General features: G+C 24.9%; 1 protein-coding gene across 1 annotated transcript; it reads right to left on the bottom strand.

The window, feature by feature from the left end:
* Positions 1–10,693: 10,693 nt before the first annotated feature.
* Positions 10,694–15,833, bottom strand: LOC145832473 (lipopolysaccharide-induced tumor necrosis factor-alpha factor homolog). The gene is made up of 3 exons (XM_082939790.1): positions 15,783–15,833; positions 12,091–12,267; positions 10,694–10,879 (listed from the first exon to the last, which is right to left on the bottom strand). Exons 1-3 carry the CDS (start codon positions 15,831–15,833, stop codon positions 10,694–10,696), a joined length of 414 nt encoding a protein of 137 aa, XP_082795916.1.
* Positions 15,834–18,568: the final 2,735 nt, after the last annotated feature.

Raw genomic sequence — 18,568 nt, 5'->3', positions numbered from 1 at the left:
GTATTTCTGAAACGCTACAGTTAAGTTATGTAAGTGTCGCATTTTGAATATATATGCAAATTTAACAAGCACAGTTTTGAGACCCTAATATAAAAATTAAGCTTTTCATTGTATATTTTATACCAATTCAGTCAATCACTCGTAAAAAAAACAACATTTCAAATAAGTAATTTATTGATAAAAAACCCATAACTTAATTTAACTCAACTTTAAAACCTTGATAAATTAGTTATAAGGTTTTTAATAAATTAACCTAAGCGAAATAACTTAGCAAAAGTATAAAATTATAAAAAAGTTATTAAAAAAATATTTCATTACAAGTATATTATTTTTAAAGCACGCATTATACAAAAAACATCTTTAAGTAGGCTTGCAAATTTTAAAAATGTCAAAATTTTTAAATAATGATTAAAACTAATTTACAAAAATAATAAAATAACTTTATAATAAAAGCTCGAACTAGAGCTATGTAGAAAATAAAAAATTTATTGTTTTTAATTGTTAGGTTGAAATAAAGATAATTGGTTGTTTAAAAGCAAAAATAAGGTAAAACTAATACGTGCCGACCTTTAGCATAGATATTTAACTGTTTTCAAAATATTAATCCATTACCTAAGAGAAAGCGTGCAAGTTTCATACACGTGTTTATCAGAAAAAAAATAGAAAGCATATAGTCAGTAAATGTCATGGGGTCTCGTCTCTATTTAATAGCAAGAATTTTTACTCATATATGGTAATGTTCAAATAAAAACTTCGTTATAAACTTTAACACTAAACGACGTTTGGCTAACTAGTTATGCAAAGTTTAAGTTTTTTTAAAGCCAGTAACTTTTTTTTAGCTTTAGATAAGCAGATATTAAGCAGTTTGTTTACAAATAAGACAAAACTTAAAATACAATATAAATTGAAAATGATTTCGAGGATTTAGTCTCAATTTCATTGTTGTTTTTAACACAATCTTAAAAATTGATAATGTTTTGTGTTAGATTGATATATAATTTTTTTTCTCTGTTTTTAACAAATATTTTAGATTTCTTCATAATTATTTTGTTGCTTACGACTACATCATTGCTTTTATGTTTTACAAAAATTATAGAATAATTTACAGTTTTAAAAAAATAAGAAAAAATTAAGATTTAATTTAGAAATTGTATTAAGTGTTTTGACTTAAAATGCTAAGGCTTCTTTGCTTATGGTTGTTTTAATGTTTTGTCTATAATGTTTATATAATGTTTATGTTGTTTAAAAAGTCTTTCATAACATTAGTAACAAACACATTAATGAAAAATAAACGTAAAAACTAGAAATTAAAAATTTTAATTGTAAGAATTAGCACATACTTAAAATTAAAAAGCATTGTAAAAGTATAAAATTATTAAAACAATTAAAAAACTAGTTTAAAAGTTGTATTTTTCTTTATTTAACATTATATGACCAATTTTTTTTTAAATTAACAAAGTAGCAAAAGTAAATTTTATGAAAAAATTTATATAATAAAAATATTAATAGAAATTAAAACACACAAATATTAACATTTATTAACAATTCTAGGAAAAAAAATACAAGCATACAATTACAATAAGTTGATTAAGTTTTTTTTATTTAAATAAACTTACTTTATAAATAAAATCGTTTTTAAAAAACTAAACAGATTACAGTTAAATAATTAATTATTAAGTCTACGAGAATATAAAACTTTTAAAATATATTATTATTAAAAGAACAAGAAAGGTCTTCAACATTTTTTCTTAAAAAAATATATCAATCTTTAATTAAACTAGGAAATTTAAAAAAAAAATAGTACCGTGGTAATTTATTTGTAGGGAATAAATTACTGGTTTGATATTTTTTATGATTAATATAAACAACTTTTATTTCAAATCAGTACAACGTGTAAACATTGAAAACGTTTTAGCAATTAAGTTCTAATTAATTATGTTTTTTTTTGTGTAAATTTATCTAGTTTATGATAAAAATTAATTTAATCATGCTTTCATTACTTATTTCGATTAGAACTAAAAACATATAATCACAAGTTTGTCTAGTCAGTTTAAATTTGAATTTGTTTTCTTAAATTGAAATCAATTAAATGATATTTTGTAAAGAGAAATCTAATAAACAAAAGTAAATTTTTATAAGACCTATTGAAATGTTCATAAAAAATTATTGTTAAAAATACAAACAACTATTAACCACTATTTTCCCCTTTTTTTGTAGTTTAGACTTTTTTTCTCTATTTCTTATAAATTTGAGTGTAAACATTAAGAACTTTAATGTGTATTGTATACTTCAGTACAAGTACAGTTAACTGATTGTATATACGAGTTTTTTATATTTTATTTTGAGATTAAGTTTAGATAGTAAATAAAAACAGCTTATTTTTTATATTTAGACGATAATTGAAAAAAAAGAGTTAATTTATTTAGTTTTAGATGCATAAATATAGAGCAGTATACATACAAAAGTATACATTTTACATTAGTTTATTATAAAGTCGGAGTTTTGATAGTTACATTCAAATTCAAAACTAAAATCTAGCTTTATAGTATTGTATTAAAAAAAGTTAGTAAAATGTTAAACAACTAAAAATTAAGATTAAAAAAACTATAGTAAAAAAAAACCGTTTTTTTACTGAAAAAAGTTACCTATAAACTTTTCTTATGAATAAATCATTTAGTAAAATGTTTAAAAGCAATAATTAAATATAAAAAACATTTATCACATAAATCGATATTAATGATGTTATGAACCACAAATAATACGCTCTAAATTCATGGCCCTAGGACCTGGTGCAAGAAGAACCTTTCGGTTATCGAGTCCGTACATCACGGAACTTAACGTCTTGTTAAGGACCATATCTGTAAACCATTGATAAAATAACATGTAATGTAATAAATTTTATAAAGTTAAATAAATCTTAGCTAGATATATAAAGTTTTGAAAACTTGTTAATTTTTAATTTATAAATTGCATTATTTTATTACCGATTAGTCTTAAGCAATCATTATACTTTTATTATATTATTTATTTGTTAATTTTTATAGTAAGCTAATCAAAAATAACAAATTTACTAGCTAATAATAAGTACAAAATTTTAAGTAAACTGATTTAAAAATAGCAAGTACAATCTAAATACTACAAATTACTCATTTAATGAAATTGTTTACGTTTATGAACAATGGTTAAGAAATTTATTTTAAGTTAAAAAAATACTTTTAAAGTTAAGAAAAACAAAAGATACTAATCGAAAAGTTATGTTTTCCATTAAGTTTTTTCAATATAAAACTATAATTTTTGATATAAGAATTTTTCAAATACTTTATTACTTTAAAATACTTTGAATAGTTTTCATTATAACATTCTTTTAAAAATGACATGAAACAGTTAAGAAAAATAAAATTTAGTTTCTCAATTCTTTTCCATCAAAAATTCAATATTTTTTTAATAATTGATAGTCAAACATGATAAATTCCATAAAAAAAAATTAGTTTACAAATGGATTATCAACAAAAACTAGAATTTCGTCAAGAATTTCAAGTAAAATGCTTTTCAACAAAATATGCAGTAGAAAACAACTTATTTAAAAAACTTGAGGTAAAGTTTAAAACATTTTTCAAAACTTTAACGAAATTTATTTTCATATTAAACGTAAGATAATAGATTTTTCGTAACTAAGATCTGATTATAACCTTATTTTGTTCATTGGAAAATTAAATTTTTAACTAATTATGTTACATACAATAACCTTTTTTGACAAGTAAAAACGAAAATATTTTTATCGTTTATATAACCTATTGCATCATAACTACACTTATACCTCTTAAAAAGGATTATAGATTTATAACAAGGGATTATGAAACTATAACTAAATTTAATTTAGTGGTGTCTGTGTAAAAGTAAATTTTCGTGTAAGTTATGGCTTCTACTTAATAAAAAAATTAAACAAATATATTACAGTGGTCGAGTAAAAAGTGGATTTATATTAGCTACAGAAGTTTTATGGTGTTTTACTCAGTTACTTGGCTGATAATAGATTTCATTACAAACAAAGATAAGTATTATTTTATGTACATTAGTAACTGGGTCGAAATTGTACAATGTATTTACTTGGGTGAGTTTTCTTTTACATATAACTTTTGGTTTTTTAAAGTAAAACATATCTAAGTTTTTTTTAAATTCTTTTTTTTGTTTATGTTACCAATCTGTTATACATTAATAAATAACGGTTTTAAACTTTGATTTACATACAAAATTTATAAATATAAACTTTTGTTTGAAAGAAAGCAATGCAAGGAATAATAAATTCAAATTTAAATACATTACGTGCGAAGCAACAAGTTTTTCTCATATAAATTTTATTTGAAACACATGACTATAAATCTTGTCACTTTCATATTTTATATTTTCACCACAATCTGTTATAAGAATGCGCTTTAAAGTTTAAACTTTATTGTTCAATGTACTCTGTTTCAAAATGCAGGTCTCAGTTTTACCACTGCTGTCAAGGAAAACTTTACCAACAACAATTTCAACCTGACTACAGATAGTAAGTTTTGAAGCAATGCTTGTTTTTATGTTTTTAACTATAAATGAAATAATTTAATTACCAATAACATTAACCTATTATTAGAGTACATTTTTAAATACTGTAAAACTGTTTTTGCACTTAAAATAGTTTTGTAATTTTTTCAGTAGTTTAACTTTATTAAACCAATAGAAAATTTTATACGTCTATCAAAAAGTTGTTAAATTAATTGTACAACTTAGTATCAATGTGATTCTAATAGCAATTTGGTTTTTAATGGCTTTCAAGCAATAGTTTTTATTTAAACTTTATTCAAAATTTTTAGTAGTAAGAGAGTATTTTTACTCGTGTTGCAAAAACAAACTTTTATTTTAGAATTAAAATTTATGCACTTTTTACAATTCAAACAGGAACGTATTTCGCTTTAATTAGTTAAATTTATACGCTTTGTACGATTTATTTAGTTATTTTTCACGTAATATTCTTGTTAAATATTTCATTTTAAATTAATCTTTTTGTTATTCTAAACAGTTTTCTATGTAAACTCAGAAGTTTTTCTTTAAACAAGTTTTATAAATAGATATTTTAAAACTTCTTTCTTTAAAACAATTTAGCATGAATTTCAACTAAGGCTATTTAAAAAGAAACTTTAACGAGTTGAAAATATCTTTTATCGATTTTTAATCTATGTTTGATTATATATAGTCTAATTATATATAGTTATTCTTGTTTCGATATAAACCATCTAAAGACGTCGCATTTTAAGTTTTACAAACTTAAAAGTTTAGTTTTACTTATTTTTTAGCTTTATCGAACTATTACTGAATTAGCTTGTTTTTCTTAAATACGTTTAAGAACAAAGTATATAAATCTTATTTACAAACAAAATCATTTACTTTTTCGGTTACATGACAAATTAAATTCAGACAATTAACTCTTTAGAAAAAAAAATTAAGGCTAATATTCAACAATTAACAAGGAAACCCAATACAATATGTACTATTACGTTTAATTATAAAAAATATATTAGATGAGTACATTCGTAATTACTAGTGATAGCCATGTTTGATTAATTAAAAATGTAGTCATATATTAAATAAATACTTGAACATACATAAAACCAAAAATGACCTAAAATATTAAGCTATTGGTTTGAAGATGAAGAAAAAGTTTATTAAAAGAAGTAATTAAGAAAACTTATTTTGAAAAAATAAATTCTTACTAGTCGTGCAAATGTTTTTTTATTATAAAAATAATTAAAGACTTTTTACAATTAATTTTTTTACAACAAATTTTTTTAAAGTCAGTTTAATCATTTAGAAAAAGAAATATTAACCTTGAAAAATTATATCTAGCTGAGCAGTCTTAAAAAATATATATTGGTGAGTTTTGGGTGTAGCAAAGTACAAAATTCAAAAGTACAACTTATTAAAGTACTTATATAAATTATTATTTAAGTTGTTTTTAACAAAACAATTACTGCAATAAATGAATAAACATCTACTAGTATAAACACATTTTTAGACGAAAACAACACTTTAAGCAAAACAAATCAAGCAATATGGATTTTATAGAATATACCAGCAACTAGCAGTATTGTAATTATAAATATATATATATTTAAACAAATTATAAAAAATAATAAAATCACTTACTTTTCAGATGAAAACGATAGTATATGCCTGACAAATCAAGCAAGATGGATTTAACTGAATATATCAACAACTAGCAGCATTGTAATTAGTATTCTTTACTGGATAGGACAAGCAAGTGACCTTATTAACAAACAAAACGTTTTATTTAGTGTCACAATTCACGTTCATCTTATCTGCTGTGTGATTTCTATTATTGAAATATTTGTTGTAAAAATACCGATAAGAATTCTTCACTTTTATCAACCAGTTTTGTTTTCATTCCTTTACATTTTTCTAACCTTAGTTCTAAGCAGGTCATACCAACCAGTCTATATAGTCCTAGATTGGATAACTGATCCAGTAACAGCAGTTATTTGTTCTTTATGTGGAACATTTTTAGTTGTACCTTTTGTTCATTGTTGTTTAGTTTATCCTTTGTACAGACTTCGTGGTTTATTATTGAGTCAAATATCACATTAGAACTTTGAAAAAATTAATTAGCTATTTTAAAAATTACAAGTTTGTTATTATTTTATTTAGTTACTGATTATATTAGAAAATCAATTTAAGCAAAAAGACAAACAAAATTATACTTTTTTAAATTAAACTTTTATACGTATTTGTACTATAAGTGTAAGTTTGAGCTAATGTCGTTTATTAGTTGAAATGCTGGTAAAAAAGGCATCAGATTAAATTTTTATATAAAGTTTTTCTAAGATGTCTGTACTATTTTCTCTGGCTATCGTTTATCGAGTTATTTTTTAGAAACAGTTCTATTAAGCAATTATTTAGTATAATTGAACTTTAATTGTTTTATTGTTGTTGTTATTATCATTTTTTATTTTTCAATAAGTTAAAAAGGTCATTTTATTTGTTTTTTAAACGTTTAAGTTTCAAAACAAAATACGTACTAAAACTTAATGCTTTACAACAGAAAAAAGTAGGTATTTATGTATCGCTACTGTTCAGTTATGCAACCGTCGCTTAAAACAAATATGTAAATTTGCAACTACAGTTTTGAGATCATAAAGATTAAAGAAATCATAAAAAAATACCAAGATAAATCCTCAGGAAATTATATCCATTTTAAATTTCTTAGCCAGACAATTATAGAAACATTTACCTTTCAAAAAAAGTTTTTTATTAATACTAATGCTTGTATTTAAATTAACTCAAGTTTAATACCTGAATAAACCGAAAATTTTACAAAATATAAATAATTTGAGTGAAGCAAAAAGTTAGCAAAATATTAGATATAAAATCAACAGTCAATAAAATATGTTATAAGATAATTATAATTTTAAAACCACGTATAATTAATAAAATATTTGAGCAAGTCACAGTAATTAACAAATTGAAATTCAAATAAATCATTTCTTTGATTTCAATGTTAGTTTTGTTATTTTTGTGAGGTGAACCACTGTCATTAAAAACAGATGTTCAGTTTGTATTTAAGCTGTAAAAGTTATAAGAAGTGTTACAAAATTATATATTCAGAAAATTCTTTTGGACACCCACAAAGTGTCTATGTATAGATAACATCGACGTTTTTCAAAAGAAAGATTGAATGATAATTCAAAAGCGGCATTAATAAAAGGTTCTCATTAAATCTATTCTCATTGATGTTTTTATCGTCTTTAAAATTAGAGGTTATAGCTTTGTAGAGCTGCTCATACTATCATTGCATAACACTTTTTTTATACAGAAATTTTATATTACTTATTACTGTTTGAGAAGAAAAGCAGTCGTATTTAAGTGATGATATTGATATTAAAATATGATTTTCTTTAGTTTAACTGAATAAAAAAAAATTTTCTAACGTTAGTTTCTAGACTCATTGATATAGGCTAGTTTTAAATAAAAGTAAAAAAAAGTTCAAAAAGTTTTATTTGAACATTTTATATCCTGGTTAATTAAAAGAATTTAAAATTAAATTATATTTAATCTACTGCCCTTTACAAGTTTTATATATTTGAAAAAATTTAAGAAAAATGTGCAAAACCTAATTTTTTAAAAGAGTAAGAAAATAATTATTTTAAATAATTAATCTATTTACTAAAAATTGATGTTAGAAAGAAAAAACGTATTTTATTAAATTTCATGTGAGCTTGTATACGTTTTTACGATTATTTTTGTAATTTTTTTTGTTTTTAAATTTTGATGATGAAAACTAATTATTTTCCTATGAAGTCTAAATTGCAATAGCTTTCACAAAAACAATAAATTATAAAATTACGCACTTTAACAAGCTTGTCTTTTAAAACTAAATAAACAATATTTAAACAAACGAATTTAAAAGATATTGAAGTTTTACCTTAATTAACTAAAGAAAGGTATTGTGGAACTTAGCTAGGTGATTTAAATGTGTAAAAACTAATAAGTATTTTATATGGGTATGATAAAACTTACTTTTAAGAATTATTCAGTTTCAATTTTCTACAATCTTTAAAACTTATACAGTAATAAATGTAAAAACTAGTATTTAAAAACTTAATTTTATGAATTACTAGGAACATAAGGCTTAAAAACAGTATTTTAAGAGCATAAATAATAAAATATCTAAAAAATAATTACATAGTACGTTTTTTAATTTAAAACAATTGCTGTAAATTTTATGTATTAGACTTATTGTAATTCAATTTAATACAAACATACATAAGTTATATTCAGATAATTTTAATGAATTTCCTGTTCATAACATGTGTTTTCCATGCTACATATAGTGTAGTAAATTTAATAATACTAACAAAGACTGCAAACAAAGTTATTGAAGAGAAAATAAAGTTGTAAAAGAATATTAAAAAAAGGGTTTTTAGTATGTATTTTAAGAGCAAATTAAGAAAAGATTAAAACATTTACAAGAAATAGAATAAGACAAAAACATGGAATGAAAAACGTAAATAACGCAATTAAACAAAGCTGCTAAATCCACTATTTACAATAATTGTTAATTACAAATCTCAATCTTAACTTTAAGTTTTAAAACCTTTTATAGATAACAATCTATAGAGTTGTAAAATTGAGCACTTCAACAATTAATATTTTGTCTAAACATTTAATTCTTCCTACTTCCAATTTTTTTAAGTTAACATGTTTTAAACTAAATAATAAATGTTTAAATTAATTAAGAATAGAAAACAGTAAATCTATTTCTATTATCAAAACTAAAAAACATAAAAGCTTCAAAGTTTGCAAATAGCAATTAATTTTAAATATTTATCAGTTTTATTAATATAAATATTGTATATTCATTAATTAGTATAAATTTAAAGTCAATTATTTAATTTAGCACAGTTAATTAATCAGTATGTTGGGAACAAGTAAACTTAAAAACAACCATTTATATGCATATATTTTTAAACAATAACATTGTAACCTACTTAAACTAAAACAACTAATTTATAGCTATGTTAATAATCGATTATAAAAATTAACAATAGCAATGTCATAGTTAAAAGGTTAAAGTTAAAGACACAATTTAAGCACAAAAATAAAGAGAAAATCCAAAAAACCCAACTATAATTATGATCAAATTATATAACAAGTTTTGTTGATGTATATATAAAAAAATTAAATTTTATTTTTTATTAGTTTCAAGTATCATCTACTACATGAAAATTCTTCAAGTAAACAATTTCAAATGTTAAAAACTTTCAATAAGTCTCTTAATCAGTTTTGTAAAACAATTACAAATCAATTAAAAGCTTTAACGAATTATTCTTTTCAAATAAGTTTTAAAGTGTGTTGAGTTAACTTTTATTTTCAAACTTTGCACAAAAAACACAATCAACGACATCTGTGGCGTTTTCATGTATAAAATTTATTAAACTTGACGAATTTAGTACATTGTTTTCTGCACTTTGTATAACTTTTCTTCAGAAAAATCCTTACTTTGAAGAAATCAAGTATAAAAAATAACTTTACGCCTCTTCCAAAAGATATACTTTGTTGTTCTAATCTTTAATTATTTTTATAACACTTATAGCTACTTCTTTTGCAAAAACTTTAAACTATAACGACTTCTAAGTAGGATGAGTAAAAACTTTTAATTTGATTTAACCCCTTATACTATTTTTTGAACAGTCTCATTCTTTCAAAATTAACTAAATTTAAAATTAATTAAAGATATTTCTAAAAATTTAACTCAAAACTAAACAACTAGCTTTAACCAAACTGAAAGATTGTTAATCTGAACCTCAAAACTTATTTCATCCGATAGCAGTTTTTTTTTTAACTTAGCACAACAAAACATTAGAAATTAAAATAAGTGTTTAGGTTGTATCCCTCATTTTTATTTAAAATAAATTTATAATATTTTAAATAGTAAACAACGAAATTTCGTTCTAACAGTTTTTATTTTTGACTTCGGTTTTTTAAGCTTTTTCAAAATTCATAGTCAACATCTAAAAGTACATCTTCAAGCAGAAAAAACTGACTTGTTTATAAAACTTTGTGGAATGCTCAAAATTTTTACGCGGAAATCTCAACTTATTTCATATAAAGATGGCTGAATCACTGTAAATAGTATTACATTTCACCAAACGGGCTCAAACTTCCCTATTACTTGTTGGCAATTGGGACACTTGTGGACCGCATCTCTGGTTTCATTCATACAAAATGGCAGCAGACAGCAGCCTAGCAACAACCCCGTCATGGCAACCAACGCGCATGACAACCAAGCGCTCTTTCCTACTTTCGATTCTACTTCCGTTTGTATTATCTGTTATGTAGTACAAAACCATTAAATAGCTACAAATGGTTGTCAGTTGTAAACAATTATATAATTTATAAAAATTCAGTTTAAAGTTGTATCACTCGCTGTTTGTTAGTTTTGTTAGTTAGGTTTTAAAATGAATAAATATATACACTAATAAAGAAATTGCATAATAATTATTCATAATAAAGACAATTTAACATTTTATAAATGTCTACTAAAATTTATCTAATCGTTCATTCACATATAAGAACTTCATTACTTACCAGGGGCGTCGCGTGGGGTGTTGCTTGGCCGCAATTGCACCACCTTGAAATTTTGTAAGAAAAAAATAAGTATCTATAACTTTTTCGTTATTTTTTAGAACAAAATCTGTTATAAATCTTTAATTTAGAAAACGACCATTTTGCTCACTTCACTGCCGCAAACTCTTAGCTGACTGCCGCAAAGGAACTCAAAAAAGCAAAACTTCTTCAAGAATTACCGCAAAATCAACATCTTGCGGTAAGTAAGCTAAGTTGAAATTCCCTAAAACAGTAAAGGCTTAATTATCATTCCAAAAGCTATTGTAACTCGAGTAGAAGCAACACAAGCAGAGGCGATTCGAGCAAAAGCAACTCGAGTAGAAGCAACACGAACAGATGCGTTTCAAGCAGAAGTAACTCAAGTAGAGGCAACTCGAGCAGAAGCAACTCGAGCAGAGGCAACTCGAGCAGAGGCAATTCGAGTAAAAGCAGCATAAGCAGAGGTGATTCGAGCAGAAGCAACTTGAGCAGAGGCAACTCGAGTAAAAGCAACACAAGCAGAGGTGATTCGAGCAGAAGCAACTCGAGCAGAAGCAAATAGAGTAGAGGCAACTCGAGCAGAGGCAACTCGAGCAGAAGCAACTTGAGCAGAAGCAACTCAAGGAGAGGCAAATCGAGCTCCGGCGACTCGATTTTTTTTTTCTGCACCACCTACGAAAAATACCACGCGACGCCACTGTAACTAACTATCAAAATATTTTTATATTAGTTTAATAAATATTATTTTCACCTAAACTTTCAATCTTAATATTTAATAAGTAAAAAACTTAAAGCTCATTTGAAACATTATTTTAAATATTGACGATGTATCATATTTTATAACGATCTACTTAAACTAATATTTTTTTAATCTATATTTGTTTGCTTACAGCAACTTATAGTAATAGAATATTATTACTTAAACAATCTAACCGAACTGCAGAAAGGGCACTGGAGCGTAATGGGCTCGTTTGTGATTATTTTGATTGGTTCTCCCGGCGAAATTATGACCCCTTCCCGCCTCGTAATTGGACGAATTGGAATGACATTATTTATGTTGTCATGGTGATCGGAAGTTGGTTCTTCCAATCTGACGTAACCGATGTTTATCTGTTGGTAATTTATTTGTAACTTAAAAAATAAAAACTAGTACCTTTCAAATGAATTTAGACAACATAAACTGTTAATGTTTTGTTATAATTTTTTTTAGAAAAAAACAATAGATATCAAGCATCTAAGTTTCTAAAATTGACAATTTTACTATAAGCTTATTTAAACTTTACACTCTGTGAGCATTCTTCTTTTTTTATTTAAAATTTTCAAACTTTGAGTTTAAAGTTCAAATTTATTAAAACTTTAACAAATTAATTAGACTTGTGAGTAAGAAGGTGGTAAATCATTTCGGATATTTCTTGAATTTTTATTCCGACTTCTTGGCATTCTGCTTTTAAAAGTTTGAATATATGTTAGTTGGTTCTAGGTACTATAAAAACTAAACCACTAATTAAAAATTTTTATTTTGCCACACTAATTTAATGAAACTATCATAAAAAGACTAACCTTGTAAGTTTTTGTTTCAAAGCAAGCTACATTTAAGCTGCTGTTCGATTTTTAAAACTTTTGCAAAATTATATTTTAAAATATAGAATTTACGTCATTTCCGTTGCTAAGCATAAATTTATGCAAAAATTATTCAAAATATTTTTGCAATAATTTTGTCAATATTGTTGTGATTTATTGAACATATTGTTATAAAATTCAGTATGTCTTATTATAAGTAATCTAACGAACCACAAAATTTTGAATTCGGCCGGATCCGAATCCAAGTCTCATTTTCAAATTAGGACTCGGCCGAATCCGATTCCAAATCTTATTTTTAAATTTGGACTCGGCCGGATCCGAATATCTTAATAATTGGAATCCTAAAGATTTAACCTGCGTATAATGTAAATACCATACAAGTTTAAAAACAACAAAAACTTGTTATACTATTACTTATTTATAGACTAAGTTTGAAAAATATGTCTAACGTGTTAAGAAATATATTTTTATTTAAAAATATATTTTTTGAAAGCAAACTACAAAGGAATGTCCTGCTAAAAAAAATTAAAGCAACATACACAAGAAGTTAGTTTCAATATTTTGATATCCATGCAAGCAACATTAACAGTTAACATTTTTTTTTGTTATGCAAAACAAACAAATTATCGATTTTAATAACATTAATTTAGGTAAAAAGGGAAAGCGGAAAGTCGATATAGTGGATCAACAGCTGTTGTGACTAGTAGTAATTTGTTGTCATTCATGTTGAAGTTGTTGTTATTGGTATAGAATAGGAGTGGGCAATGTACGGCCCGCAATGTTAAATATTACAAAAAATTTATAAAATATTTTGTCATTTTTTTATAGAACAAAACCGTAATACTTTGACATAAAAACATGCTTAGGAATGGCTTTTTAAATTAATGTCTACTGATAAAAGAATATTTTGTACTAATATTTTGTGTTCTTCTAACTTAGTTGGAATATATTTTTGTCAAATCTTCCTAACAATTTTTTTGTTTAAGTCTGATGTTTTACATAACAACCTTTGATAATTACCTTGTCAATTCTATATGAAGACACTACAATAATATCTGACATATCTAAATCTACATCTTAAACTGTCTGAGAAATTTTGGCGAACTAGAAGGATTCAGAAAAGTGATTATCTGTATACATAAATTTCGATTGCGGCTAAATACAAAAATTTTATTTAAGTTAGAACCCGGCAAGACCCGGATATCGATTTAGAATTAGTATCTACTCAGATTCGGATAGTATTTTCAATTTAGGATACAACTGGTTCCGTATTAAAAAAAGTATTATCCTATTATCTGATCTGATAAGTTCTGTTTGAATAAGATTTAATCAACTGATGATCTCGTTTAATTTCGTTCAAACGAGTTAAACACTGTTTTGTTAGTAAAAGTTAAGATTTTGAATAGGTCTTGTAAATCACTAACTCGAAATGCTTCGGCCTGCCAAAGACAAAAAAAAATCCGGATCCGGCACAATTAAAAATGTTGCCCCACCCCTAGTATAAAACCTTCTTTCGCAAACCCCTCCGATATTTTTTGATCAAGTTTTACACAAACATTTTACAGTTCTTCTGAATTTTCATTAGTGTAAACAATCTTCGTCAGTGATCTTGCATGCAGGATCACGCATGAGAGCAATGCTTTCACTACACTCCTTTGTTACAAAAAATGTTTTTAGCAGTAGAATAATGTGATAAACCATTTGCCATTATTTAGCTATAACAATCGAATCTCGATAGTTTTTAGCCACATAGTACCGGACACCTGACTTTAGCTTTTTCAGTATCTCTAGCATAACATACTTCTTGTATTCAATTATTGGATTGCTTTCATTCATGATTAGTATCTTTTTTACCAACAAATCTATCAATGTAATTTATACAGACATTCAGAAAGCATTTGACTCTGTCTCTCATTTTAAATTAATTAAAACTTTATCTTAATACAAATTTAATAGAAATCTAGTTGAATGGTTCAAAGAATTTTTTCAGGAAAGAACACAAAGAGTAGTTATCGGTAACACGTTCACAGAATCCTTACCAATTTTTAGTGGAGTTCCGCAAGGAGGGGTTATAGGTCCACTGTTATTTATAATTTATATAAATGATATAGCCTTAGAGGTTGACTCTAATAGCAACATTAAGCTTTTTGCAGACGACACAAAAATATTTAGCCAATCTAACTTAGTTTTACAAAAATCTTTAGATAAAATCTACCATTGGTTAAATGAAAGGAAATTAAACCGAAATCCCAGCAAATTTCATGTTTTAAATATTCACAGAAGTACATCTATTCCTACGTTTGACTTTTTAACAAACAATGTAATTTTACCTAAAACTGAAGTGTTTAAAGACCTTGGAATTTCAATTTCAGGTAATTTAAAATGGAACAATCACATAAACTATATTTACCGTACTGCATCAATTTTATCTTTTCAAATTCTAAAAAGCTTTATATCTAAGAATTTAGAAATTCTTATAAAATTATACCAAGTTTACATCCGTCCTAAGATGGAATACAACACACCTTTATGGTCTCAATGTTCTATAAAAGACATCAACCAACTAGAATCTATTCAAAGAAAATTTACGAGATCAATATTTAATCGGTGCAACATTTCATATACGTCTTATATAGACAGACTAACAAAGCTTAATACAAAAAACATTAGAGTACAGAAGACTTGAATTTGATCTTATTAATTTTTTAAACTAAAGGGTTGATCATGCCAATTCGATCATCAGACCACAAGTTTCGGTAGACTGAGACCGGTTTCGTCCTTATTAGAACTCATATGAGGCTAAATCATTTATGTAAATTATAAACAAAAGTGGGCAAATAACCCTTCCTTGAGGAACTGCTTTAAAAATTAGCATAACATATGTTGATTTTCACCTTGCATCCACATCTTGAACAAGAAGCTTTTTTTGTGCTTTTAATGTTTTTTGTAATGTTTAGCAAAAAAATAACATTAAAACAATCCAAGGTAATATTCCAACTACTTAAAATATCCTGAATTACAAATGTTTTTGCCATTGTGCTCACCCTCCATTTCTCGGCACTGCCAACCACGGTGTTTTCACTCGAAATTTTCATTCAACTAACGAGCGGTTTAAGAAATATATGGTTTAAAGATAAATAATAGTAAAAGGTCTCCACTTATTGATAAATAGAATGGTATAACTTCAATTGTTTTAAAATTTTGTTTTCATAAAATCTTTTACTACAAAAACTAGAACATTAAATTAAATCAATTTATTAAAAATTAATTAAGATTTTCTTAAATTTTTTTTTTCTTTACAACATTGTTTTGAAAATAAATTACTAAAATATTTCAAGTTTTAACATGTATGTCTTAATAAAGATTATCAACAAAATATATTTAAAAAATATTAACATAAATGTATATATCTAAAACTATGCAAGCATCTGCTTAAATGTTATATATTTAAATTGGATATGTTTTCTTTGTATAAATAATTGATCTTTATATGAAAAAAAAAAAATCTTGTTGTAATCGAGAAATTTTATTCTAACTAACAAGCTCTCCAAAACAGACACAATAATATAACGAGTTTTTTTCAAATTAAGAAACAATTAAAATGAAACATATAAGTCCTACAATCCTTGTCACAAGTTATTTATAACACAATTATACAAATAATCAACAACATCTAATCTAAATGGAGACTTAAAACCATATCAAACAAACTAAACAAAAAAACTTTTTTAGTATTTACATGGTTTTTGTAAACTAGACATCCCTACTACAAATTCCAGAAATTTATCCATAAAACATATGTCATAAATTTTAAAGATAACCTTAATAGAAAAGTTTAAAAAAAATTCTGGTAAGACCCTGAGCTATGCAGATTAAATTTCACTGAACTGAGGTGACCTGAGAAAATTCATACTAAAATGAAACAAACTAAATAACTTACAAGTGTATTAATATATAGTCTATTAATGTATAGTCTTGTAAGAAAAAATGCAAAATGTTAATTGAACCGAAATAAGTTCACGAGCAAACATAAAAAACTAAACATATGATGAATAAAAAAGAGCGATTATCCAGGAAACTGAGATTAAACGCCTTAACTATGTACTTAATTTTATTTTAGAGTCTAACAAAAAAAATTAATTATAGTTTTCATACTTAGTGCAAACTCTAAATAAAAGTTGAGAGTGTGAAAAAAGCAATGCTTTATCAACTCAAGCGTAAATTCATTAACTTGTTTTACATTTCATTTAACTTTTGACAAACAACTGGGTAAAATTCAAAAAGTTTAAAGTGGTCTACCGGATCCGAACCCGAATTTTATTTTGAAATTAGGATTTGGTCGATCCGAGTCAGAGTCTTATTTTCAAAGCTAGGATTCGGCCGGATCCGATCTCGTTGAGAATTTCGAAGTGAATCCGAGTCCAAAGGACGAAACCGGTCGTAGGTTGTCTTGGATGCTGTTATTGTAGGTCGTGCAGTGAAGTTCATTGTTTATTATATAATATATTTCGTCATTTATAAAACATTAATCAATGGTTAATAATTATTTATATGTAAAATATAAAGCTATTACTATATCACGTTAAGTTGTTCTGGTGTTTATATTAGTTTTATTAGCGACTCTTTACTTTAAAAAAATAGCAATAAATCATTCAAGCTTGTTAGATTGTTTTAACTTCCTCTAGCAAAAAGTTAATACACACTACTTAATGCTAAAAAATACTTTTTTTAATAATTTTTACTTTATGTCGATTAAACTACATGACAAAAACAAGCAATCGATAAATCATTGAAAATCCACAGTTCTGTTAAAGGAAATTTGTAGTGTAATAATAGTTTATTAGTAACTTAAAAGTACCTATTTCAATGTAAACTTAAGTGTTTTTTAGTTTGAAATCATTAATTTTGAACTGTGAGTACATGTTTTAAATATAAAAACGTTGATAAAGTAAAAAATAAAATTAAACTGTGTGATTAAAACTAACTTTTTATTTCTGGTGTAAATATTTATATTGTCAAAATAAATGTTATGAAAAAAAAAAAAACCTTTATTTTTTGAGGGACCCCATGAAATAATTCAAACCCCAAACCAATTTTTTTTTTAATTAAAGACAAAGGTGCGTTCTCTAAAATGAAAAAAACTTTTTTAGATAGCTTTTAAGATAAGGAAAATAATTGACATTAAAGTTTTATGTTTTTTGAAAAATTTATAAATTTGCCTATAAAATCAACTTTATGCTCGTATATATTTATTTCTTCCAAATAACTTTCTAATTTAGTTGTCAGTTTTATGTTCATTTTCGGTTGTACTTACATGACATAAACATTTTTTATAATATCGCTACAATCAGTATATGATTTTCTTTGAGTATGTTTTACAAAATAAAGTTTGATTCTAAAATAATTTATGTTTTACCAACGAAAACCATTATGTTGTTTAATGATTAAACTCATGGTTGTCAAAATCATAATAGTTTTTATGTCAGTTGTAGACTGAGGCGTAAAAACTTTTGCTTGTTTTAAATCAAAACTTCACACTCGAATAATTAAACAAACTTGTTTTACAAGGATGGTTGAGTATGTTTTAGTTAAATCCCACACAATTTTTTTGAGCTCTGCTCATTCTAAAATCTATAAAATAAAAAGAGAGTTTTTGCTGATCAGTGAAGCATGTAAGCACAAAATGTCAATTATAATTTAGTGACTTTTTGGAATAAATACTGATAAGTAACCAGTTATCCTTTTTTATTTATCTTATAATTTTCTTCAAGTTGATTTAAAAAAAGCTATTAATGATTTAATGTTTATTTTGTACAAATAAGCTAAAACT

Source organism: Thalia democratica, chromosome 3 (genome assembly GCF_965202585.1).
Source record: "Thalia democratica chromosome 3, ktThaDemo2.hap1.1, whole genome shotgun sequence".
Lineage (NCBI taxonomy): Eukaryota > Metazoa > Chordata > Thaliacea > Salpida > Salpidae > Thalia > Thalia democratica.
The sequence above is the reverse complement of the archived record's forward strand: the minus strand, read 5'-3'. Positions and strand labels throughout refer to the sequence as shown.